This window comes from Podarcis liolepis, assembly GCF_965112155.1.
Source record: "Podarcis liolepis genome assembly, chromosome: 1".
Taxonomy (NCBI): domain Eukaryota; kingdom Metazoa; phylum Chordata; class Lepidosauria; order Squamata; family Lacertidae; genus Podarcis; species Podarcis liolepis.
The window spans coordinates 72,797,033-72,823,383 of NC_139554.1; the positions used below are offsets into that span (position 1 = coordinate 72,797,033).

General features: G+C 39.5%; 1 protein-coding gene across 3 annotated transcripts; it reads right to left on the reverse strand.

Moving 5' to 3' along the window:
- Positions 1-376: 376 nt before the first annotated feature.
- On the reverse strand, positions 377-25,530 carry TSG101 (tumor susceptibility 101). Of its 3 annotated transcripts, XR_014522452.1 has the most exons (11): positions 25,327-25,530; positions 20,627-20,711; positions 19,867-19,932; positions 19,275-19,438; positions 18,658-18,784; positions 15,720-15,786; positions 13,503-13,600; positions 4,195-11,443; positions 3,081-3,283; positions 1,723-1,962; positions 377-853 (listed from the first exon to the last, which is right to left on the reverse strand). XR_014522452.1 is itself a non-coding variant. In XM_083489117.1 (10 exons), the coding sequence occupies exons 1-10, from the start codon at positions 25,366-25,368 to the stop codon at positions 764-766; spliced, it is 1,182 nt and encodes a 393-aa protein (XP_083345243.1). In that variant the 5' UTR covers positions 25,369-25,530; the 3' UTR covers positions 377-763. The 3 variants fall into 3 exon arrangements, 2 of the variants coding, with proteins under 2 accessions (XP_083345243.1, XP_083345242.1); XM_083489117.1 differs by lacking the exon at positions 4,195-11,443; XM_083489116.1 differs by lacking the exons at positions 377-853; positions 1,723-1,962; positions 3,081-3,283 and having other exon boundaries at positions 8,911-11,440.
- Between the last annotated feature and the right edge of the window lie 821 nt (positions 25,531-26,351).

Genomic DNA, 26,351 nt, shown 5'->3' on the forward strand with positions numbered 1-26,351 from the left:
CCAGGTTTTGTACAGCAGTTAATAGACACATGCACCCTTTATTGCCATGTAAGCCAGGGTGGGCAGAGAACAGATCTGTGTTAAAGTAAATCAACAAGGATTAATGACTCCCTCCCGCATACAGCTAAAATGAAAGTCAGAGGGTGCAGGTTAATCAACAGTGCATTATTGTAATGGTCCCCAAGACTAAATCTGATCAAATGGACAATGTGCCCTATAACTGACTAAACTAGCAATGTTATTGTGAATAGGGGGGCTGATAACTGATCTGCAATTCTAAGCATACATAGTCCCCTTGAACAAAATGGGCCTTATTTCTTCTGTATAAGTATGCAGAGGATGAGGCTAGAAAACAAACACACATTTTATCCCAACCTGCTACTAACTTCTACGCTTTTATTATAAATTAATCTTGAAAGTACACGTATGAAGTTTCCAGCTACATTCTACATTAGACAAACTTGAGACTACAGCAGTGGCATTCGTTACACAAATGTCTGTAGCACCCCCAAAAAAGTGTTAACACAACAAATTTTATTTAGCCATCAGCCCACAAATGCAAAAGGTTTACAGAGAATAGAAAGTGCATTAATAAAGCTAGTCCTTACCAAAACAAAAAGAAAAAAAGAAAATATATTATCCATTCAAAATATTTTACAAGTTGAATGATGTAATAACTTATTCTGGCCACTTACTGATTAAAAGGAAAAAATAAATGAGGATATGACCACTTGGACTACACCACTCTTCCCTAAGCCATGGGTCAGTAGAGATCACTGAGTCCTGCCGTTTTTCTTGCTTTCTGCATAAGTGCCCGCAGCTGAAACTGCTTGCGAGACAAGAGGCGGACATGCTGAAAAGAAAAAACAGGCCAGGGTAAATCATCTGAGCACGATCTATAACATTTTAATTTGATCAACTTCAATAGGGTATCTTCGTTATTGATAAATGAATATTTAGGTGCAGATTTTGAATTTAAAGACAACTTGAAAAGTAAGATACCATTTTGACTGGCATTTTGTCTTCGACTGTATGTCCCAATAATTTCAATGATGCAAATTTTGACATTTTTAGATTCTTATAAATTAATTTTGTGTAATGGTTCATGTAACATATACCAGTGTTTCTGAAACTTGGGGCCCCAGCTGTTGTTGGACTACAACTCCCATAATCCCTGACAACTGGTACTGCTAGCTAGGGTTGATGGGAATTGTAGTCCAACAACAGCTGAAGACCAAAGCTTCAGAAACAGTTTACTAGACACATGCAGTCACCCACACAATAACTTGAATCAGCCAAAATGGGAAAAGGTAAAGAGGGCATTTGGTTGGCCATACAGCTACAAGCACGTCCTCAAGACCCAAAAGCTGAAACTTATCCCACAAAACCTGACCAGACAGTGCATTAAATGCCTCATTCAGACCTGTTACAAGAAGAATATATACACAGTGGTCCAACTCATCATGGGAAGACAAGTTATTCTGTACTACAGGCTTATATCTTCCTGGCTGTCAGGTGTGTAAGGCTCTAAACTACAGCTTTGCTGATGTGTGAGAGAGATAACAACAGTCACACTCTGGTACCATCCAATGCATTTGAAAACCCTCCCTTCTTCCCTACATTTGAAGAAGCATTAGAGTTAAGAACTAGGAACACAACTATTGGTTTCAGTGGAGCAGAAAAACTACATGAACGTACCTTTGAATATTTACTCAAACTTACCTTTAGAAAGATATCAAGATCAATAACTCCACGTCTCAATGCTTCACCCAGGTAAAAGATGGTATCTTCAATGGCATTTTCCTCAGCATACAAGTTCAGAATTTGTTTGTAAAGTGGCGCTGTAGGAACAATAACTTCGTCTATGTCATTATTTTCTGACTGACTCTCCATTTTTTCCAAGGCAGAACTCAGCTCTTCGTCTTTCTTTTTCAGGAGGTCAATGTTCTTGTCAACTTCAGCCTAAAATTTAAAAAATTATAGGTTTGTTTTAAGATGCCTTGATACCTATTTAATCAACACCCTAAATTTCCTTTTAAAGTCCATGGAAGGGAGTCCCAGGTATCACAGGAAAGAGGTTTCCCTCCTGCCCTCAAACATCTATTGCATGTGAAGAAATTACCCCCACGCTGCTCTGAGGGCAATAATGGCAAAAAAGGTGCCTGCCTGGGGAAACTTGGGATCCACTGAATCCCAAACTCTCCTGTTCCCATAACATACCTCTGGAACGGGGTGGGGAGGGAGTACATGGTCCTGAAGCTGGTGTACTCAGTTTCCCGTCCTTTGGGCACTAGACGGGAAAACGGGGTGGTAGGCAGAGTGGGCAAAGGACAGGGTAGTTGCAAAAGGAAAAAGCCAGGATGGGTGCTACAACACCACCTTCTGCCCTGCCAGCATAAGGCCGGCAGGACTTTGGGTGTGGCAGTTTCTTTGCCTCAGTAGGATTGCTCCGTAACACTTTAAGAGTACAGTGGTACCTCGGGTTAAGTACTTAATTCGTTCCGGAGGTCCGTTCTTAGCCTGAAACTGTTCTTAACTTGAGGTACCACTTTAGCTAATGGGGCCTCCTGCTGCCGCTGGAGCACGATTTCTGTTCTCATCCTGAAGCAAAGTTCTTAACCTGAAGCACTATTTCTGGGTTAGCGGAGTCTGTAACCTGAAGCGTATGTAACCCGAGGTACCACTGTATTTATGTACGAGAACAGCATTTAACTGCTTATTTGGATGTTCTCAAAATTTCACCATTCCTGTGCTACTGACCTTGTAAATAACCATAGACACAGGACAAATAATTGTAATGTCTCTGCAGTTTTAAGACCACTATCCTCACTTGCAGATAATGAATCAGTGGTGAAGAATAGATGGCTAAAAAGAAAAGGGCTAAATTTTTCATTTCCTATAACACCTACCACACAATGGATGCCAAGAGCTACAGGCAACAGAATCTACTGCAAGGAAGGAAATGTTCCAGCTGCTTTGAGCAACCAAAAAGGCTTCGTTGTTGTTTGAAAAGACATGGGAAGTCATGAGCCCAATGCTTTTAATTGCTTAAAAGGAAAAAGGCCTTTTCGTTTGCTTACCACTTCCTGGTCTAGGCGAGTTACCATCTCTTCAAGCTTTTGGTGACCTTTTTTCAAGTCTTCCTCTGTGCGCTTCAAGGCATTGAGCTCTGCCTGGGCACGGTCCATTTCTTCTTTCATTCTCCATCTCAGCTTATCACTGACTGCTGAAATAAGCGAAGCTCGAATGGTATCTTCGCTAATGGTGCCATCTCTGCTGGGACCTGTACAATAAGATTCAGTCACAGAATCAACCCCTTCTACTTCTAAGGAGATTTGTAGGTCATGACAATCTGTTTGCAAAGGTATTTGAGGCTAAAAAAACTAGAGTATGTTAAAACAGATTAATTTTCAGACATAACATTCCAAAAGGTGTACCCATGAACTTATAAGTTGCTTAATAATCTATTGTACTTTCCCAACTTAAGGAGGTTCTGCCCATCTTCTCACAGAGTGCAACTGTGAACTTGAACCAGCAAATATTTTAAAAGCAACCATAGAGCTTTCAAGTGTTAGCTAACTAACACATTAGCTAATTATTACAATGAAAAAACATCGTCCTTGAACACAGGTTTAGCTCTCAGCCACTCAAACTTTACTTTGGAACACCCCCAAATTCAAAATGTTTTAATGAAAACACAGAATGCTTCTGTCAGATTACTAGCTCTGGTTATTGTTTGAGGAGCACTGAGTTGAGCTACAAACAATGAAACACTAGTTTATTTTTTATACAAATATTTCTTTTGCTTTTGCATCAACCATCATATAAAATATCTACAGTCATTTTTTATCACCAAGTTCACATGAAACCTCAAATGTTTGCCATGCACAAGATGGTCTTTCCTTATTAAAACCTTTCCTTCCAAACACTCACATCCACGAATTCACATTGCACATTCAAATCTACAAGTTTTTCACTTGTCTCCTCACAGACAACACTGTCTGAAGAGTTTCCTTACATTGAGGACTTGAAATTTTATAAAAATGAATGCCCTGTCTTAATCACTACCGTTATTAATCTACAAATATATTTTAAGAAAGTATTCAATAAACTGTGTAGGTTTCCAAACATCAAAATTATATCAAACCTAGCAAGAATTAGCAACAGCACTCTAGTATAAAAATTGTATTTTACCTTAACACACCAACTCAAAGAGCCCCACAGGTTTCATATGCAGCTTGAATTTGCCGCCATCCATGTGTTCTCTTAACATTAAAACTCTTCTTCTTACAGTCTCTTTCACAATTATCAGTCCATTCTTTTTGCTTTTGAGGTGTTCCCACTGCCCCAAATAGCACTTAGTATGTAGAAAGTGTGGTATGGGTCCATCCCAGCAGTTTCCTGACCAGCCCACCTGCAGCAATTTTGTCCACTCAGCAAAAGTAAGCAAAGTACGGAAAACGTCTGTTCATGCTGTCGTTTCTGAATCCGCTCTGTCTTGCTGCTGCTTCACTCACTCTGGTGGGATCTTCACGCCAAAACAACTTTATGGAATCACAGTCTCTGGAACTTCCGACTCCAGACTTGGGATTTCACTTTATGAGGATACATTGTTGATTCATTTTCAATATTTCATTCTTCCTGCTGTCATTTTCTTTTCGTTAAATGGATATAAGCTTCTTATCTTCAGAATAAAATTAATGACGGATGAGTATCACCATTTCATTTCTTCAATGTGTTTAAAGTCCAATTACCAATTTCAGTGAACACCAGATGATTTCTATTTGCTCTCATTTCCATTCTTGTCTTGTGTTCATGTCCAACAAAGTTCAAAGTCTGATGCTAATGTCCGTTATGTTGATCATTGCTCCCTAAAGTCTTTCTGCTCTTCTCTTGAGTATGTATAGGCGTGGCATCATATGTAAGGAACACTGAAAACTGGTGTCAGATAAAGAAACTCTTCTGCATAACAAATGTTGAGCAATTTAAACCAAAAATTATTTGAACACAAAACATTATTACAGCTCAGGGTTCTGCACATTGCTGATTCTAAACATTTGCGTATCATCTGAGTTCCCCCCATGAAGCTTTTATCCCAAAAACAAAACAAAAAAACCTCTCCAAACATTGGCATTATTAATTTTCTATTATATTAAAAGTATAATAATAATAATACAGATTTTAATAAGACATTCTTATGAGACAAGGGGCCCCAAAACATCCTGGAAAATCTCCAAATACCAACACCTCCAAAAATGCCTCCCACTTTTACATAATTACTGGTATGTAATTTTTAACAGTTTCAACTTGAATTATATGCATATTTCTGAAGAATGAACAGGCATACAGACAGTTACGCTGATACATGATGCTAGATGTATACAATTTGTAAGGCGAGCTCAAATAAAGGCATCAAAACTCATGTTAACAAATTCCCGCAGGTTCCAAAATGACAGCTAAGAAATAAGCAAATGCCAGAGCCGACATCCTTAGAATTGTTGTTGCGTTGCTTTTAAAACAAGCCATATTCTCATTAAATATAAAAGTTGTTGTTAAAACATTTATTCAAATACTTGTGCAGCAAGAAAGCGAGTATAATTCAGGCTAAAACAGAGATGGAAGCCAGGATATTGTTTGATATTCTTTCATCTTTAGAGGGGCACCATGGAATGTGTTGTGTCCTCAAGTGCTGTCCCAACTACTGAAAAGACCCAAGGCAAAACAGTATGTAGTAGACGTTCTATAATATAATCTCAGGTGATTTGAGTGAACTGCAAACATTCAGACGTTTTAACTAGCCAAACACAGGAGTGTAACTTAAGTGATCTAAGCAAATATGTTTATGTACATCAAAAGATGTAACCCTCTAATCCCTCTCAACTGATTTAAGAATTCATCAAAGTTTGCCTTTAAGAGATTAAGACCAGACTAGCTGCTATGTGGTTGGACAAATGAAAACAAGTATTCTGGCAGACTTAAGGTAGGTTTGAAGTGATGCCAGCATGTGATTATCTGCATTGCCAAATTCCAAGGGCTACTTCTGGTTGAATTTGAAGTACCATGTCAAATCACTAAAGAGGTTCTCTTAAGTGTCTTCCCCATTCACCCTGTGTTGCATATTCCTGTACCTGAAGACAGCTGCACGCAAGAGTTTACTGCAGAAATTGGTCCTAAATTGCAACATGTTGCATCGTTTTCTTCTGAATGATCTAGATAACAGTTTCAACAAAACAAATGAAGGTTCTGTTCTGAAACTATCCATTTCTGTGTTTTCCATACCAAGTTTTATCTTCTTCTACTACTGTCTAGACCTGTCCTGTTTAAAACGAATTATTCAGAGTAAGAAAATCATGAAGGCAGTTTCAAAAAGTAACTTAACCTTATTTTGCTAATCCCCTGCTTCAGAAACTGTATTAAAATTGGTCAACAGCAAAATAAGAAAAAAAAACCTCAAAAAAGAAAAACCTGAACAAAACGAACAAACCAATTGGCTCAACTCAGTAAGCTGTGCTAAAGAGGAAGGTAAACACTGTTCAAAGCAACTATGGGTGATATCAAATGTTACTCATTCAGAAGTAGACCCATTTAGATCAATGGACTTAAGCCCACTTATTTCAGTCGGTCTACTCAATGCTAATTTAGGATTATCAGCCTATATGGTCATCCAGAAAATGATATTGAAAAAACCAGCAAAACAAAATCCTATTCAAGTGCTAGACCCACATTTCCATCTCTCTCTGCCCCAGGTTTATTTCCACCATAAGCATATATCATATAAATATATCTTAAAACCAGTTACAACTTCTTGGTCAAAGCTGTTTATTTATGAAGCTTTTGTCTAGAGCTTAAATAAAATCAGAGAAATAAGTCTGCATGTACAAATATATGGTTTTAGATGTACAGAGAACAAGACAAGCTACCACCATATACCAATTCATACCAGGAGCACTTGATTTGAAGAGCACCTTCAAGAACATGAACCCTTAACATTTTCAATCACTTCCATAATTAGCCACCCTTAGAGAAGAGTTCCTGGCATGCAGCCATACGTCCAAGGGAAAACTCAGACATTTAACCTTTGCTATACAGAGTCTAGTTTCAGAACTGACCTTATGGTACTGACCTTACAGTACTGCAGACTAGCAGTTGACTCAGACAGAAAAGAAACAGCCAAATATCAACTTGGCACTGGAAGAAACTGATGTTTAATTTAATTTAATAATGATGACTATATATTACCACCAGCAGGACAATGTGAAATGTAGCATAAACAAAGTAATAATGGTGTATTCCTCAATTATTAACTAGAAAAGAATTTTAATTATCTTTTCAGTTGACTTTTCAGGAGGGGTATGATGTCAAACAAAATATTAACACTGAAAGATGGAAGTGAAAGATTAAACAGACTAAATTGCTTTAGCTGTATCAGAACTGCCAGAGTAGACAGTCCATTTTAAAGGATTAATACAGTGTGGAAGTCCATCAGCTGGGGGCCCAATAACCAGTTTGAATGACTTCCAGAAAATACTGCCTTACTAGGCCTCTGTTTAGTTGAACTTCAGGTAAGACATTTCTTCAGATAAGGTGGTAACCTCTACCCCCACCCCACAAATTAAGTACCTTAAGATTAACACCGCCATAAACCCTTAATATGCAACTTATATTCTTGAGCAAAAAAAACCCCATTGTCTGAGAATAAAAATTGAAAGGAAAGAACATTGATATCAGCCTGGGGCCAATCTTCACTGAACCTTTTACCAGGCAATGCCAGGAATTTAACCTGACACATCTTCAGCAGACAAAATATCTACTCATTGAGCTATGGTCTCTTCTTTCTCAGACCCTGCTTCTAGTGGCACAACATCCAAGGTTGGAGAGCCCTCCATAATGGCCCCCATGAGCTGCAAGGAATTTCCAGCAGAAGGAAATTCCACCTCTTGCCCAGTGGAAGTGCTTTTCACTTGTGCATTGGGATCCTGCTCCATGATAACATAAGTGAACTCTGAACACCTGGATGTTAATATATTTACGGAAAGAAATCTTAGAAGAATGAACCCTGATATCCATCTCTACTAGTCTTTTTAGGGGATTCCATTCTCATTATATAACTGCTACTTACCCCCCAAAGCTTAATTAAGTCTGCAAATCAAAGAGACCCTGTGGAAGATGTTGCTCTGCTCACTGCTATATTCCAGTTCCCCAAGAAACTGGAGTATTCCAAAAAGGACAAAGATTTCTGAAAGGCCACCTTGTTCGTACAGATGTGCGAGCAAGGGAGACGCTGTGAGCTAACATGAAAATAGAAAAGCAAACTTAATATTTGTTGCTCATTCATAAACATGCAACATACTTGAAATACTATATACCAACCATAAATAAACCATATATAGTACTTTAACAGCCCCAACAAAATGAATACCATGGATCCAAAAAGCAACACTGTTTTGCCTGAAAGCTTTCCCTTGCATTCTCCCAAAAAACCACCCTTGAGAGTAGAGGGAACCTCAAGAACAGTATGAGATGGGTGGTGAGGAAATGCAGTTGAAGGGGGAGATCGGTAAGCTGCCTTGTGCAAGTAGAAGTCCTTTCAACTTATGTAAGACCAAGTCTGGATCCAAAGCTTTACTTTTATCTCATGCAGATAATGGTAGTAACAGCTCTTGACAGTTTTGTTTTAATAAAATTATGAGTAGTAGTAGCTTACTTAAACACACTATTTTTATACAACCTAAATATAGCTGAGGAAAGTATCACCATTTCTGGGATGTTTTGACTGTGGGCTGATCAAGAAGTGTTTCAACAAGTACAATCAGCAACCCAAAGAACATCTTTCCTCAATCGTCTTTATAAAAAAAATTCACATCATTCAGTACTAAGTGTTCACTAACAAAGAATGTAAGGACTAAGAAATAAATACTAGTATTTTATTGTTAGAACACAAATCTCCAAGTTATACAAATTAGATGGATCAAACAGCATTGCCCAACATCAAAAAGGTAGAAAAGATAGGCCCAGATCCATATTGGAACTTAACGTCCCTACTACAAGCAAGTATTCAAAATGAAGGCCATAGTCAGTTGTAAGCGCCTGCCATGTCCTTAAGGGAACGAGCTGGACTGCACTATAAACATGTAGAATTCTGCTCCTGTCCCTCCCAAAGGCTATATAGTTCTCCCCCAATCTAGTGGGAAATTTCCAGAGTGGTATGCAAAGAGAGGTTATGTAAAAAAATATAAATGTAATCCAAGCATTCATCTTAAACTGCAGTAAAGTTCAATTCTAGTCTGCTACATTCTATTCCTGTTGCCCTTGCATTCCAGAATCACATTTGTGCTGAATTTTAGCTTCCAACATCAACCTACAAGATTGATATCATATTTGGAAGTACTGACCATTTAAAACCACAATACCAACGAATCCAGAATTCGTCTGGATATTGACCTGATTTCAGAGAAGCTGGGAAGGTGAATAAGCCACTGAAGTTAAGCTCTCTCTTGTTTGTGAAAGGCACATTACAGCATAAAAGCAATTTACATAAAATGTGCTACCGAAACACTGAAGGATATTGTCTCATGTGGCTTCATTCACAACCAACTCTCCTTAAGAATAATCAAGTTCACAGCAGGGTGTTTTTTTTAAATAAAAAAAGCATGTTTCCCTGTAATTTGTTTCCTAGTAATTACTAACAGTGATTGTGAAAAATGGTCATTCTATTAGATTATATTTTAAAAGCAAATTCGGATGCAGGCGATCTGCCTTTTTTCCAGGAAAGGTGACACAGTAATGCCAAAGCAAAACATGGCAAAACTGTCATACAGTCACTTGTCAGACAGTTCAACAAGCTTCAAGGTAACCAGAATATGTACCTTCACACAGTTTTAACAAGTGCCATAATAGCTCTGGGCAGTCATGATCTTTTGCAATGAATGTCTTGCAGAATAACATTTAAAACTTTCAGTGTCTAAAACTTATATAGGATTTTGGATGTGAAATTCCTGGTTGAATAAGCCATGAAGGAGCATCTGGTGTTTATGCTGGTTTTAGTACTTTGAGCCTAGGCTCTTTAACTCAGTTTCCCATTATGTCTGAAATTGGGAGCACTGGTTTAAAGTTGATTTACTAACCAGCATCTGAAATCTGATTAGCAAACTTGTATTAAACCTCAATTCCCCATTTCAGAGGAAAGTGTGACTTAAAAGCAGCTTGGGCTGAACCTGGCACACATGGGGAGGCAGGAATAAGCTTGATGCTTATTCTTGCTTAATGAACTATGGTTTATTAAGAATTTTACCTCTGAGCCTGCCATATGTTAACACTCATGAAGCATAAGTGATTAACGTATAACTAGAGTAACATGTGAGTCCATGTATAATGAAGCCCTAATGCTTCAGTTTGTTTTCCTGCTCTAGTCAGACTCACCTTTTCCAAAGTTACATATTTTTATGATGTTTTTTCTGATTACCCTTTTTAAGCTATTACTGCACCCATATTTTAGGTAGCTATCACTCATGCTATTCACTGAGCATTTTTTGGATGGGAATATCAATCAGGGAAACTAAACTGCTTGGCAGTGTCTCTAAGCACACTGTAGAAGCAAACTGAATTCAGTGGGGTGGGGAAGTAAACAGAATTAAAAAAAAACCAGTTAAATATATCGGCAAATGTCTTACTGCAAGTGGTTGCAGAACAATGCCACTAGCAATTACATTACTAAATTAATACCCACCACCATATTAACAGTGCAATTCCGCTGCCTGAAAATTCAAATTACCACCGTTCACAACCTTCTAATAATCTCTGTCTGTAGAGACCTTCCATACTTGCTTAAACTGAAATCTATTATTCCTTCTCCAAAGAAAAAGTTAGATCAAAGTCTCCAAAACACTTAATAAATCCAGGTTGAAGACATCTGTGCCACTTTCAGACAAGAGAACACCATCTAGATGGAACAATCCTGGAGGCTCTGGGACAAGTGAATCGTGTTTGATTATAATCCCTCCAATACGTTCCATAAAACTGCTGATTTCCCGATTTACTCTCTTCCTGCTTTTCTCCATAAATTCATGGGACATATCTTGGCTCCATGCTTTGCGGGGTACAATATTAGACCAGACAAGGATGCTGTTCTTGAATGTTATCTTAATATGTATTATATCTTTCTTCATTTGTCTTATGAGATCATAATCTGCGTATGTCCCAAGGTCATTTCCTCCTAGATGGACCACCAATATATCAGGATCTGTTAGACGCCGCCGCGTGTGCAATAGGCTGGGTATCAACTGATCCCATGTCATGCCACTCTTTCCTAGCCAATGTAGTTTGGCATCCTCCAGTCGAATGCCCAACTGTGGGCCAAAGCTTCTTTCAAGTGCTCTTTTTTCTGCCCAGAAAACGTAAGAATGACCACATATCCATACCTGTTTCTGCTTTCTTCTGCCATCTGCTATTAAGAGAACAAACATACATTAATGCTTCATAAATTTTGTGGCCCAAGCACCTCCTGAAAACTTTATTCAGTGTTGTCTGAATTATTCCATGTAAAAATCAAAACATGAGGCACCTCTATCTTAAATTACATGGCATAATAATCCATAAAGTCAACTTTATTTGAAGATTGGTGTGTAAAGTTTACAGGTAAAAATGCCTGTATGCAAGTTATAAGATCAATGGAAAGGAATGCATGCTCATGTACCCTTTTGATCAATCTTACAAGAGCAACTGAAAATATCTTTTCTAAATAAAGTTGCTAACAATCCATTTAGATCTTGATAAAGTATATAGGTTTGATAGATGTGCTCTATTCAGAATGAAGTTCTTCCAGATTTTTCCCCAAAATTAACAAAAGGTCAGGAGCAGAAGTCCATACCTTTCAAGCAGACCAAGCAGAAGAGAAAGCTTCGACTCTTAAGAAAGCCCAGGGAGTAGAGTTATACTTCTCTATTAAATCTTATGTAGAAATTTATGTAACCATTTCCATGCTTTGCCTGACAGGATTAATTTTTGTTGCCATATTACATCTCCATTTCTAAAAATTCATTTTCTAAACAAAATGCTAGAAAGCTTGCACTAGGGATAGATTTTCTATTACTGCCCTGAAAGAAGAGTAATTTGATCTCTTCTAAACAATGTAGACCCCCAGTATTAAACTACAGAAAATTATCAGTTTTACATTTTCCCTGCAATTTTCAACTTGGTTTTGTTTATGAAGTCTTTTCCTGACATGCTATCCAGTCAATTTTATAATTGTAAAAATGGTTTTATTGTTTTTAGAGTTTGCATCTTTTGTATTTGATCTTACTGTACATAGCTTCAATAGCATATGGCTCTGAAGCAGTCCATAGACCTGTAAAATAACGATAATAGTAATAGCTCAACAAAAGTGATGATAATTTTTGGAGTTCAAATATATTCTATGTGACACTGGACAAGAAAACAGTGGATGATGATGTGGCCAGGGATCTTGCAGTCTTTGTGCTAAATAATAATGTGCTTTCTAAATTATACTCTTTTGAGGGTTTTCAAGTTTTTGCTTATCACTAGAGGCAACAATATTTTCAGATTCTTATGACTTCTCTCCTGAACAGGTTTGGTAGTTCTGGGCTAAGTAGTAACACAGGTGAGCAAGCATTTCAGCACCCAAGAATTATACTGAATGTGAAACAGAAGAAAGCTGTTGATTGGCACCTTTAGCTTACAGATCAACAAACTTCACAAAATGAAAATCTGGTGATGGTAGCTGGGCTACGTCATGAACGGCACTTCTACACTTGCATCACACACACAAAAGTGGAAAAAAATTGCAGTTTGGGAGTGTACTGGAAAACACGATGGAGTCAAGGATAGCTTGGTTCGCTTCCAGTTAAGCACGGAACTCAACTGTATTTTCAGTGCTACTCGACAGCAATCAAGGCTTCTTCACATCATCCTTAGGTACTGTTCTCCATTCTTGGCTGACATAGCAAAAGGCTTGTAAATAGGCTGTAGTACTGCATCTTGGACTGCAGTTACTCCACACTGGCCTCTTCATTCTTGTGCCCAAATGATGCTGCTGTTCAAGTTCCTGCTACATTCAGTGGTGTGATCAAATGAAACCCACCCCTTTCTCATCATTGAAAAGTTCATAACTACAAGATCATTCCCCCAGTCAATAAGAACATAATAAATATGTAGGCTTAAAATAAAAAAAAAGCCTTCGGGCTTTAATTTATCTTGGACCTGCAAACATAATATTTTCAAACACATGTGAACTTCATTACATAAAACAGTTCAATAAAACTGAAGTTTGTTGAACAGTGAAAACAGTTAATGATTGTTCCATAAATCAAACAATGGAGAAAAAAATGAACATCTAGCATGGTTAAAGTGTAATGTAACTGATGTTTTTGCCACGAAACACTTAATGCCCATCTCAGAAATAGGTGTATTTGGATTTGCTTTATGCTGTATATTTAGAATGAGCAATCTCATTACATTTGGAAAAAGACACTTTCAAAGCTACTCACCCACAGTAGTTACAGGAGGCTGAGAAGGGTAGTGTTGTGTGCTAGTTGTTGGTGGAAATGATCCGCTAGGGGGAGGGTAAGGATAGCTTGGGTAACCACTTTAAAGGGGAGGGGGAGAAAGACACAGTGTTATGCATTCTTTAGTTAATATTTCCATTCATAAGCATTTTTTTTATACATTTAAACAATTTATAATAGACAAACAGAATTTAAAAAAGAGCCACTGATGCAGATATAAATGGTCAGAGTAATATTCAAGACCATGAGAAATTTGTTGTCATCCATAGGTTTCAGAGGTATCAATGTTTTAATCAATGTTATTCAAATATGTATAAATAAATTTCAAGTTCCCTGATCAAAGTTTCTTCACATTTGTGGATTAAAGCTGAAGATAGGTAGAGGCACTCAGTCTAATTATTCATGGTTCATTCTATGTTAGCAGTTAACAGGTTTGTACTTTGTTGCATTATTTTCATTTGAAAAGGTCTATGTTGCCTTGGTGGTTTCATTTACAGAGGGGAGATTGAGCAGGCTTCTGCAACTGCCAGAGCATGTACACATTTTAGAGTTTCTGCATGCTACGTTACTTTCCTCAAAAGTTAGTGCCCTCTATTTCCAGTCAGTTGGTGCCATGCACTCCATTTTCAGAATAAGTTATAAAATCCATATAGTGATGGCAGAACTAATAAGCCATCAATAATAGGAAACTAGAGACAATAATACCACAGGATATGAAAAAGGGAGATACAATACAGTACATGTGTGGGATTTCTACACTCAGAACTGTGTCTATTGTGAACAAGCCTTACTGTTTAATTCATTGTACTAACACTAGCCAACAACTAAAGGGAGAAAATGAGCCGATGTGTAGAAATAAAGCAGTCCTCAGCCCTCTTCTGTCTCCATACATTAAAAGAACATGTGCAAAAGGTAGCAGTGCATTTTATCAAGGTTGGTGTTAGATTTTAGTAGACTCTCAGATTGGGCCTCTCTCAGTTCCCCTGCCCAACAATGTGTCTTCCCTTGGGCACTCTGCCCACCAATTCTGCTGCCACCAGTCATTTCTCACCCCCTCTGGTTGTGCTTATCCAGCAGATGGCAGCGGTGTTTTTGATGGAAAACAGGCTACTACTCAGCTCTGATCTTCAGCAGCAGATGGCTGCCATCTCAGAGACCCCAAATGCAATGCCTGTTTGTGAGCACTGCATTTTGGGGGCCCTGAGATGGTGGCCACCCACCACGGACTGGGTTTGAGTGGTAGCTTGGTTCCCATATGAAAATGGCACCTGCTGGTGGAGGGTAGTGATCGGTGCATTGGATAGAGACCCCAACGGTGGTGGAAATGCCAGGCAGGGTGTCAATGCGGGTGATAGCAAGACAGGCATCAGCTCCAATGGGGCCCTGCCAAAACACGTGGGCTGCAGCAGCTGCTCCAGCACGTTGGGTTCTAATCCTGGGTCTGTTTTGGAGTTGCTCCACCACCACTGCCCACACTGTCTATTGCTGGCTCCACCCTCAGACTTATACGTATTGGGCAGAAAGTCTGAAGGGGAAACTTGCACACATTCAGCAGAAGGTACACAGGCTCCTCCATTTAAGTAGGAGTTCTGTGGATGTGTGGATGCAAATTTTGTGGAGGAGCCTGTGTGCATTAAGCTGAACTTACACATTCTCCCAACAGATCTTCTGCCCAATGCACAAAGGTCTGGGGGATGAGCTAGAGGGAACAGAGACATCAGAGACAGAAAAAAAATGCATAGCTGTGCACCCCCCTACATGTGTTCTTTGAACATGGACATGGGAAGCCTAGGTTTTTTATATATAAAAGGGCTCTCATCAGGAGAGGATGCAGCCAAATAATGTTAAGAATGCAGGAAGCAAGCTGAAAAATTTTATAAAAAGGCAAGAACGTGAGTCATTTTAGAAGTATAGGTTTACAATGACACCAATTTTGCTCACTATACACTTAATCATTGCTTTACTCAAATGAAGGGGGCCTTAAATGCAACCAGGGTTTTTGATGACTGTATTTAAATAACAACATATAAAAGACCCTGACTCAACACCCAGACAAAACTGAACTCAAGATGAATGGAATACAAATCTAATGCTTTTAAAGTCCATCACTCTCAATTTCAGAAATGGGCACAACATCACATTGTCCAATATTGACAGTGTAGTCTATTGGATCGGCAGATTCAGCAAACTATAGCTTACCTTGGGTTAGGTGGTGGTCCAGGAGGGAAATGAGGCATTCCACTTGGCATTCCTGGCATATAGGAAGCTGTGCACAACAACAATTTCAAACATTTTAACAATTTAGGATAGTGTTGTTCAATTATATAATATTATCTTTACAAATAAGTAGTTAAAAATTAATTGGGTTGCCTCTACTCAAGGTAGATCCACCAAATGAATGGAAATAATGAACTTAGGTCTATTTCTTTCAATGGGTTGAGTAGAACTTAGTTGAATACATTGCACTAGGTTAGATCCAGACTTCTTGTGAGCAGAAACCTTCTGGGAGGAAAGGAAGATGCAATGGTTACCTATTTCTTCCTGCTATTTCTGACCCCTGAAAGTTGTTCTGGAGGACAGGGGGAGGGGGGTATTCTGTGGAAGACCATGGAAGTTGGTGCTGAGACAAGAGGCAATAATCACTTCCCCAAGTCTCCACTGAACCTCAGTCCCTTTTTGGAACAGAAGCAGCTGTTCTATTAATAGAATGACAACTATTGATGCAGCCCATTTGTAATTTCTACAGTTGTAAAAGTAATTTTTTAATAGCCCACATGAAGCAAATGCAAAAGGAAAGGAATGAAAAAAAGAAGCCTTCTTGACCCCTGCCCCACCTTCAGAATAAGCAAACAGCAGCCCAGGAAACCATTCCTGTTCCTAGTCTTCCCTGTTGTGCTTGCACTTATTATGCATTTCAGTTACTTTACTCTTGCTGCATAAGCCAATTCAGAGTGTTCATTCATCCCATTTTTTCCTTACACATATTCAAATCCATAGGTGGAGTTCAACATCACATTATTTCAATTTTTCCCTTGGTGCAAGTGTTTTTGCTTGCTTGACAGAACAATCTCCTCTCTTCTCCTCCTGCAGTCTGGGGTTTTTTCCTCCCAAAGCAGATAGTGTGGGGAGACCCAGCTGTGCTACTGTGAGCCCTTCCACTGGCTCCTGCTAGTATAATTGTTTAGTACTTTAATTGAATCCAGTCCTATATAACCAGGGAGTCCTTACAAACAAGCCATTATTAAAATGGAGCAATTAATCTAATAATAAAGATTAAAATGTTCATACTAAGAGCTGGATCTATAGAGTTGGTTCCAGAATTGTGTGGGAAAAGGTCCACTTTCCCCCTCCTCCCCACTGCAGCTCACTACGCCCCTTCCAAAAATCACCTGAAATTTGAGGAAGTTTCTGGAGTGGTCCAAGATGGGACACGAGGGAGAAATCAATGAATTAGATGTGATGTGTGCCTTGCATTCATTAAGTATAAGTAACACATCCCACACTCCAATTTAAGACAATTGAGACTGCACTTTGGGGCTTTCTCCATTATGTTATATCTCTCACTGCACCAACTCTACATGCAGTGCAATGAAGAGTTCTGGAGAACCTGAAAACTTGCTCACCATTAATATTACATTTCCAAGGGTCCTAATGAAGCTATTTCCCAACTGTGGTTTTGCACACCCACACCCCCACTGAAGACAAGGACAGCTACCTATGATTTTTAAAGTGATGGTGTCAAAGCATTAGTGTTACTTTCAAGCTGGCAATATATAGCTTTACTAGTTCTGAAGTCAAACTCCTGGCTATTCTATATTTGGCTGACACCTACTGGCAGAGATGATATTCTCTGGTGGTAAAAAGAAAGAAAGCTTTTTGCAATGCTAAAATGGCAGAAGAGAAAGCAAATTTAACTTTCCTTGAGTGCTCAGCATTGGTACATCTAACAATGACAGGTTTTTGTTCTATAAAATTAATTTTCCTACAATAATCCCTGTTTTCAAACTGGTATAAGTATACATTTCAAATAACTACCCTACACATCTTATAAAATAGCGCAGTAAATTCTTGCAAAATAATTAGCAGTTGTAGGAACATCTTTTTCTCAGAAGTTGAGAGCAATGGAACATAAAAGTGTCATTATTAGATACCCAAAAATTAGATACCAAAGTGAGTTTTTAATTTGATTTGCAATTAAAAGAAAATTAGTATAAAGGATGCCAATATAACTCTGCTAGCATTATAAAATAAATAAGTTTCAAAAACAATGACATATGAAGATAAAGGTACTGATAATGGCAAAATATTAGCATAAATAATGTTTGAAAACAGATGAAGGATCAAATGAATTGTAGCAACGTTGTTGAGTTTGTAGTGTGGGTGCTAAAAAACTAAACATCTTTCATTGAAATTTATTTATAATCAAAACAGTTATTAGACAGCATGCTCAAAATATCTAGCCTAATTTTCTGCATTTAAATAAGCCAAACTCTGAGCTGCTGGTAGCTGAAAAAGATTATAAAGAATGAATATTGGCTATACAACTTGTGCTCTGGACTGGGCAATTGGCAGCAGTGATACTTTATATTTTAACCAACAACATAATTACATATTTAAAAACTGATACTACAATAACTAGATCCTTTCAACAATACACTGTGCCATTATTCTACTTGTTTTCATTGCAATTTGCAAGTACAGTGGTACCTCGCAAGACGAATGCCTCGCAAGACAAAAAACTCACTAGACGAAAGGTTTTTCCGTTTTCGATTTGCCTCGCAAGACGAATTTCCCTATGGGCTTGCTTCGCAAGACGAAAACGTCTCGCGACTTTTTTTTCTTTGTCTAAAAACAAAGACATGTTTTGTTTATAAAGTTAATTTATTTTCCCTTAAATTTTTGAACTGCTCTTTACAGTATGTGTGACTTTAAAGAGCAGTTAATAAACTGTTGTTGTACCAAATTTGGCTTTGTTTGGACTTTTTTTTGACCATAGGAACGCATTAATTGATTTTCAATGCATTCCTATGGGATTTCGTGATTCGCAAGACGAAAAATTCGCTAGACGACAAAAATTGCGGAACGAATTAATTTCGTCTTGCGGGGCACCACTGTATATGGGGTACAAGGTACTTACAGTTTGGTGGTCCTGTTGCCTGGTAAGGTGGGTAGGCTGCTGAAATGGTAGGCCGAGAGAAGACTGGAGGTTCTTCTCCAAACACCACAATCATCACTTGAATCAAGCCAATCAAATCTGATTGTGGCTAAGGGGAAAGCATATAAAAATCTCTTTGCTTTTTTAATCCCACAAAGATTAATAATGACAATGCACCCATCACCTTGTCAGTTATAGGTGGTCATTTGGTTACTCTATTTGTAGGTTTTGGTCAAGTATGTTCCAATTCAGGTGCAATCACTATCTGATAAAAAGTGTAGCATATCACTGAGAAAGTACTGATGAGAATATGAACCCTAAGCCCATATTAATTATCGGTAGCAATTAGACATTTTATGGCAGGCCACATTTCGATTGCAGGTCTCATGAATGGAGATCAAATATGACAAAAGCAGTAACACAATTAGTACTGTGTAAGAGTGCTAAGGTTTTACTCAACAGAGATCCCAGTTTCCCAATGTCACATCTTTCTGCTCTAACAAATGACCAAAGGAGAAAGCAGAATATTAAACAAAACTGCTACTTAAATGGTGAAGTAATTTAGGGCTAAAGGTTAAGGATTTTATAATTGTACTTACATGTTTCCATTCATGTAGATATGGAAGGTATATCTTGCCATTTGCATCCACGTGCTTCCCAGTTTTAATTGTCATTGAACTAGTCGGCTTAACAAAACAGATGGGTGGATTGTATGGATATGTATCCAACAGCCACAGACATATTGGGATATTGTATGTGTTACCTGAAGAAGTTATTAAAAAAAAAAGATGAATGCATTATTATTTTCTCCTTCTGACAATATATTTTAATGCTGTGAAATAGGAATGACTACAAATGCTGCCCTTGTAGTGATGGAAGGCCTTCTAACCTCCACTAACAGAAGCAGGCTGCCCTCCAGTCCACTGTTCTGGAAGTCTCCTTGAGCCCCTCTCCCAGGGTACATGCAGTGAGGGGGAAATTCCACTGAACACATTGTGCTAATGAAAAAGCTTTGTTGGACACTGCACAAAGAATAGGAAAATCTCCTGTATGTGGCAACACAAAACAGTTGTACAAAGGTCCAAAACTAAGAACAAAGCATTCAGAACAAGTTAGTGACCAAGCTGATCAAAGTAAATGATGTAAGCTTTCAAGTAATGTACTGGCAATCTACCCAAGACAGATACATACCTTTGTAATTTACAGGAATGGTTCCTGTGAGGCTCATCAGTTCTCTTGATGAACCATCATTAAAAACTGAAAAGCAAAAAAAAGCATTATGCAACCTGTTCATTTGATAGTCAGATAACAAAAGCTGCGTGCATGCTTGACAAAATAGATATATAATCTCAGAGACTACTTTTCTTCAAACACTTCTCTATATACAAGCAAGCATCTTCTAGGAAAATGAACTAATAACACCACACAATAAGAAATGGCAAGCAAATTATTGTGTGACACAGGCAGATCTGCTCCATACAATTCTAGAATCTATGAAAAATAAAGTTGCCATAAAATTGCTATTGTAGTTGTCAGCCTTCAAAGCAAAGCCTAAATATGAGCAATACTATTTCCAAGTCAAGTGGGCAGTGGCTGTGGTACTCCAGACATTGCTGGACTACAATCCCATCACCCCTGATCATTGGCTTTGGGAAAAAGGGTTTCCCTATTACCATTTTGCCAAAAAGCATGTCTCAAATAATTAGCACAGTACAGGGGTAACTAACCTTTGGTCCTCCATCTCTGACTATTGTGTTTGCTAGCTAAGGCTGACTGTAGTCTAACAAGATCTGGGGAACACCAGGTTAGCTACCCCTGGTCGAATAAGCTACCTTATTTCTTCTTTGTCATAAAATTTCTTACACAAAATAAGATATACTGATAGGAAACTGACATAGGCTAGCTAACAAAAATACTGCACAAAAAAGAAAAACATAACATAAAAACTCACCATATCCATCCATTACAGGCTTGAGGTCTTTGTACTGGGTAATAACACTGACAGTTTCCTGAACAGTCAAGTCTCTGTACTTGTACTAGGGGGAAATAGATTTTTGAAAATCTTAAAAGCTCCACGAAAGACAACTTCCACTGAAAACATTTAGACTTCCTTCAACACAACTACAGTGGTGCCTCGCAAGACGAAAACAATCCGTTCTGTGATTCTCTTCGTCTAGCGGTTTTTTCGTCTTGCAAAGCAAGCCCATTGAAGGAAGCAAGCCCATTGAAGGATTAGCAGATTAGCGCTATTAGTGGCTTATCTGCTGATCGGATCAGCTGATAAGCAGCTTAGGGGCTTAGAAAAAGGGGGGGGTGAGGGGAAAAAACCAGCAGGAACTCGCAAGACATTGTCGTCTTGCGAAGCAAGCCCATAGGAAATTCGTTTTGCGAAGCACCTCCAAAACGGAAAACTCTTTCGTCTAGCGAGTTTTCCGTCTTGCGAGGCATTCGTCTTGCGGGGCACCACTGTATAGTGACTAGAGAACAAGATCTGCAGTCTTCCACAGCAGGTAAGATACTATAACTACTTTTTTATATAGAAACACTTTGCTGAATTACTGCCAGAGATTATAGAGTAAACTTGACCTGCCAGAATCAAGTATAGGTGGTATGTCATGATGCAAAGTGAATCAAACTCAATTCTACAATTAGGATGCTCAAGTGAAATGAGACTGTCCACAATCCAACATGTTTTTTGTCTTGTGGTAAGCTGACGCAGTTCTACTAACAAAATGAATACACTTATGAATTAATGTAGACCCTGAACAGATTTTTAAAACTGCTGATGGCAATGAAATAAGTGGAGGATTGTGTCTCTATGACAGAGGCACATATTTAGTCCAACATCTCTGCAAAAACCATCTTTCTCTACCTCAGCCATCCACACACAGTGCCAACTGATCCAGAACACTCTCACGTCCCACACGTATCTCTGTAGCCGCCCACTCTCCACTGGACCGCAAGAAAACTGATTCCTTCAAGCTCCTCTTTCAAGTCCACTATCAACTCTGCTCACCTACTTGAGCAATCCCAGTTCACAACTCCTTGTTCTTAAGGTCTCCTTGTATGGGAAATGCAACCAGAAGACAAAAATGTATCAAGGAGTTAGTGATCTGTTCCTTCTCCCTCCCTTGCTCTTGTTAAGTTTTTTGATGGTGTGAGACCGGTCTTTAATGGCCTGAGAAAGTTGGGAGGAGGTGAAGCCCGACACACAGCAGCCTTCATGTGCTGGGAACCTTATTTGACATTGGACATTGTTTTGAAAAGGTGAAGCACTGGGTGGGGGTGGCTAATGGATGATCTGCACATAGCCAGTCTGGCAAGCCACACCTGCTATCTATAGTTTGGGCAGAGTTTCTTTGAAGCTCCTGATCGGCTGCAGGTCTGTGCAAAGTGAGGCTACCTGGGGGAGTCGCTTTGCCACTTCTTAAGGGCTTCTAAATGGCAGGTTGAAGTGCTTGCTTGGTATATATACATTGCTTGCTGTTTGAGAATAAAATCTGTAATCTTCCCATTCACTTGTGTTTTTTGTATTGCTTCTGAATCTCATTTTAAAAGAACCACCTTGCCTTTGGTTGTAAGACCAACAGCAGTCAACTTCTGTGGCCTCATTGCTCAAAAACCAGTACCAGAGTTTGCACTGCCGCCACCTGCCTTTATGCATTATAATACAGATTTAAAATAAAAAATTCCTTCCAGTAGCACCTTAAAGACCAACTAAGTTAGTTCTTGGTATGAGCTTTCGTGTGCATGCACACTTCTTCAGATACACTGAAATAGAAGTTGCCAGATCCTTCTATATAGTGAGAAGGTGGGGAGGGGTGTTACTCAGAAGGATGGTGGGAATGGGAGATAGGCAGAGCCTGTTGACGACTCTTAACGACTGTAATAGGTCTTACAGGAAAAGGCAAGGGGTGGGAAGGTGAGAAATGGTATTTTTTATTTTGACTATGGCAGACCAACACGGCTACCTATCTACTACTGAAATACAGATTTAGTCTGTGATCTGTGACCATGGCCAAGCAAAATCAGCTGTGCAGAGCCAGCTCAGCTAGCAATGTACTAGTGACTTTGTACCTTTAAGGCAGTCACCAACATTCACGTCCAATTAATTACCAATATATTTATCTGAAGATAATGAGTTATGCAGCCAGAAAGAGAATAATGCAACAATTAATATTTTAAGAATTATGAATAGTATCCATGTTCTACACCACACTAGCTCAACATTTAGAATGCTCTTGAACAAGTTCAAATATTCAATCCTATGGTTTATCACTAATTTGATAAAACCAGTCTAAAAAAGGGAGGAATTCAGTGTCACACTAGAACAAACATTCCATCAGTGCAAGCATTTCTACAGAACAATCTCTCCCCCCCCCCCACTGTTCTGGGGGTTCTCCTGACCCCCCAGCAGGATAGGAGAGAGAAAGTCCCATTGCACTAGTGGAAGCCCTTGTGCTAGCTCCCGCTAATGCACCCACTTAGTTGAATCTGGCCCAAAATAGCATAGTGCTAGCTAAGAAGCAAAGATATGCAAATTTCTACTCATAATCTTTAACAACAAAAAGCTGACAAAATACTGTCCCCACCCTCAGTTAGAAATGTATGTTGAAGGTTAAAATCACAGGTGTCTAATCAGGCAATGATGCATTCTTACATTCTACTTCCTCCTCTTCATTCAACTTGTTACAAAGTAATAAGGTGGTTTTGCAACTTACTTGCCAATTAAGTATAGAATGGATCAGAAAATGACTCAGGGGAGAATATGCACATTAAACCAGCTTCATCCAACTAAAGGATCAGCTGGATGAGTAAAACTGCTGTCCTACACACATTTACTTGGGAGTAAGTCCCACTGAACTCAACTGAACATGAGATGTAAGGCTGCAAATTTAAGCACGCTTACAGCTCAATTCCTATACGTTTACTCAGAAGTCAAAACCAGGCAGATAGCCTTCTCAGTTGTGGTGCCCGCCCTGTGGAACGCCCTCCCATCAGATGTCAAGGAAATAAACAACTGATTGTTAGAAGACATCTGAAGGCAGCCCTGTGTAAGGAAGCTTTTAATGTCTGATGTTTTACTCTGTTTAATATTCTGTTGGGAGCCGCCCAGAGCGGCTGGGGAAAACCAGTCAGATGGGCGGGATATAAATAATAAATAATAGTAATAATAATAATAATAATTACTACTACTACTGAATTCAATGAAGCTTACTCACATATAAGAATCAAGATTAGATTAAAATTAAATGGCACTATTTAGGTTACTCTGTAAGTACTATGCATAAAGAAGAAATAAGAGTTTGTGTTTTCAATAAACTTAATTCCACTGTAGCACAGCAAGTAAAAATACAGTACAAACAGCTTCATTTATTAACAATTTAACAACAAACCTACACTGAACTTTGCAAATCAACTGAACTTTGGTTTGATACTGATACCAGTTTGGCATTCTCATCCAGGTTTTATCATGAATCTAGTCACCTTTCATCAATGTTCAGAGCCTTTATGTTCTACGGATTTCAGCAGAAGTATAAAGAACATTAACAACCTTCTCCAAATGAAATTCCCAGCACAAAAATGTTGCTTATACAAGGAATTAGTGAACTAAGCTGCTGGGTGGCATCCTTTTCTTTGTAATTGACAAGACACGTATTCCTATAACCTAGTAAATTTAACCCTATAGTAAATTTCTTACTTTTGAGAGTTTTAAAATTAAATGTTTTAACACTATCCAAGTACCTCAGAGTCACTAAAGCTCCCAAGTAAACTGTACCCAGCTGCTGCTAACAGAAGGCACACTAGGTCAAGTTGTGTTAATTCACAATTTGGGCCCAAAGTACCTTTATACTCAAGGTACTTTGAGTATACTTTTGATCACTGAGATTCTCTGATGGTAACTAACCAACTCCTTCACCAACCTGAATGATCTCTGCTCACTTGCTGAGTTACATACTTATTTTAAAAATGTAGTACAGTAGTAGAAATAGTAATAATAATAATAAAACCAAATTTGTGTTTATTTAGACTTTAAAAACTCCTAAACTACTTGCTTACTAGTTTCCATGATTCCTTTAGCTACTAAAAGCTTAGTCGTACCCTTGTTCCTCATTTCAGAACGGAATTTAGCTTTAAATAGGCCACAAAGGGCAGCAAATGATTCCGGAAACCCACAAAAACAAAACACCCAACTGAAAACTTGGGAGCGATCGCAACACGCCCATTATTTTCCTGTTAATAACTAGGGAGGCCTCAAAGAGTTAGCAAAAGGCGTTGGGTGCTAAGGGTGATCCCTTTTTGGACTCGACAGACCAGGGACTATTTCGGCCTGGTCTTTCCCTTTGCGGACTCTCAGGAGGATCATTCTCGCGACCCACGAAATTAGAGACCCTTCCCATTCCTTCTGCCAGAAAGCCGGCCTCGTTTATTCGTGTCTGGCTAGGATATTTTTGTGGGTGCCCCCCCAGGCAGCAGGAAGAAGGGAAAGATAATGACTCTGGAGGAAGTTTCGCTCGGGAAGCGGCGTGAGGTGAGGGGAGAGGGGCGGCATGGAGGCCCCCCCGGGGGGGCGAGCGCGGAGGAAGCCCCGAGGCTGTTCCCCCGGCAGAAGCCCGCTGGGAGGGGCTCCCCGGCCGGCCTCGCCGTTACCTTGCCAAGCATCTTCTTCAGCTGGCTCTCCGACACGGCCATGGCGGCGGCGGCGGCAGCGGGCCCTGCCGGCCGCCGGTGGTCGTCGTTCCGCGCCCCTCCTGCCGCTCCTCCGACTCCCCGCGCGAACGAGGAAACCTGCCCCGGCCTCCCTTCCGGTGCTTCCTTTCCACCCGTTTCCGCTCGGCGGCGCGGCGCGACGTCACTTCCGGCGGCCAGGTGCCGCATGCGCGTGAGCGTACACTGCTGTCACTGACGAGCCCATAGAGATAGCAACGTGGAGAGGGTCACGCAGGCGCCGCCTAGTTTTTCTTTATTCCCATATGGAATCTCAGTTCTATAAAAGCACTGAAAGTGAATGGAGCATAAAATGTAACCATTCGGTTGAGCGCTGGGTTGGGATGGCGGGGGGGGGGAGTAATTTAATTAGACTTTCACCTTTTCCTTTTTCTTTTTTCTGCACAACTGGGAGCGTTTTGTCTATATGCTTTGCTTTGTGCAGAGAGAGAAGGATTTACCGTATTTTTCCGTGTATAACACGCCCCCTATTTTGGGGGGACTCAAAATTAAGAAAATACCTGTGGATGAGACGATCCCAATTTTAAAACATTATTTTCAAGTAAAAAATCCTCGTCTTATGCACGGAAAAGTATGGCAAGTCCTCTGTACCGGAAATGATAGTGGCTGATTGTAACATCTGCTCCATTCAATAAAACATTGGGACCACTGACTGCTATATGGAAAGGAGGGTAGTTCATTGGGAGAGCAAATGTTTTGCATGCAAAAGGTCCCAAGCCAATCCCCAGCACCTCTATGTAAGGCTGGGAAAGACCTCTGCAGGGTTGCTGCCAGTCACCATAGGCCAGGGGTCAGGATCGTTTGCCCCTCCAGATGTTGCTGAACACGAGACCAATGGTGGGTCTGATAGTCAAGAAGGTGTTTTTTGCACATGCTGTACACGGAAGTGAGGGGCAGATGGGGCTTGTCGACTTGGGAAGGTAGCCCGTCTAGGAGAAGAAAAACTC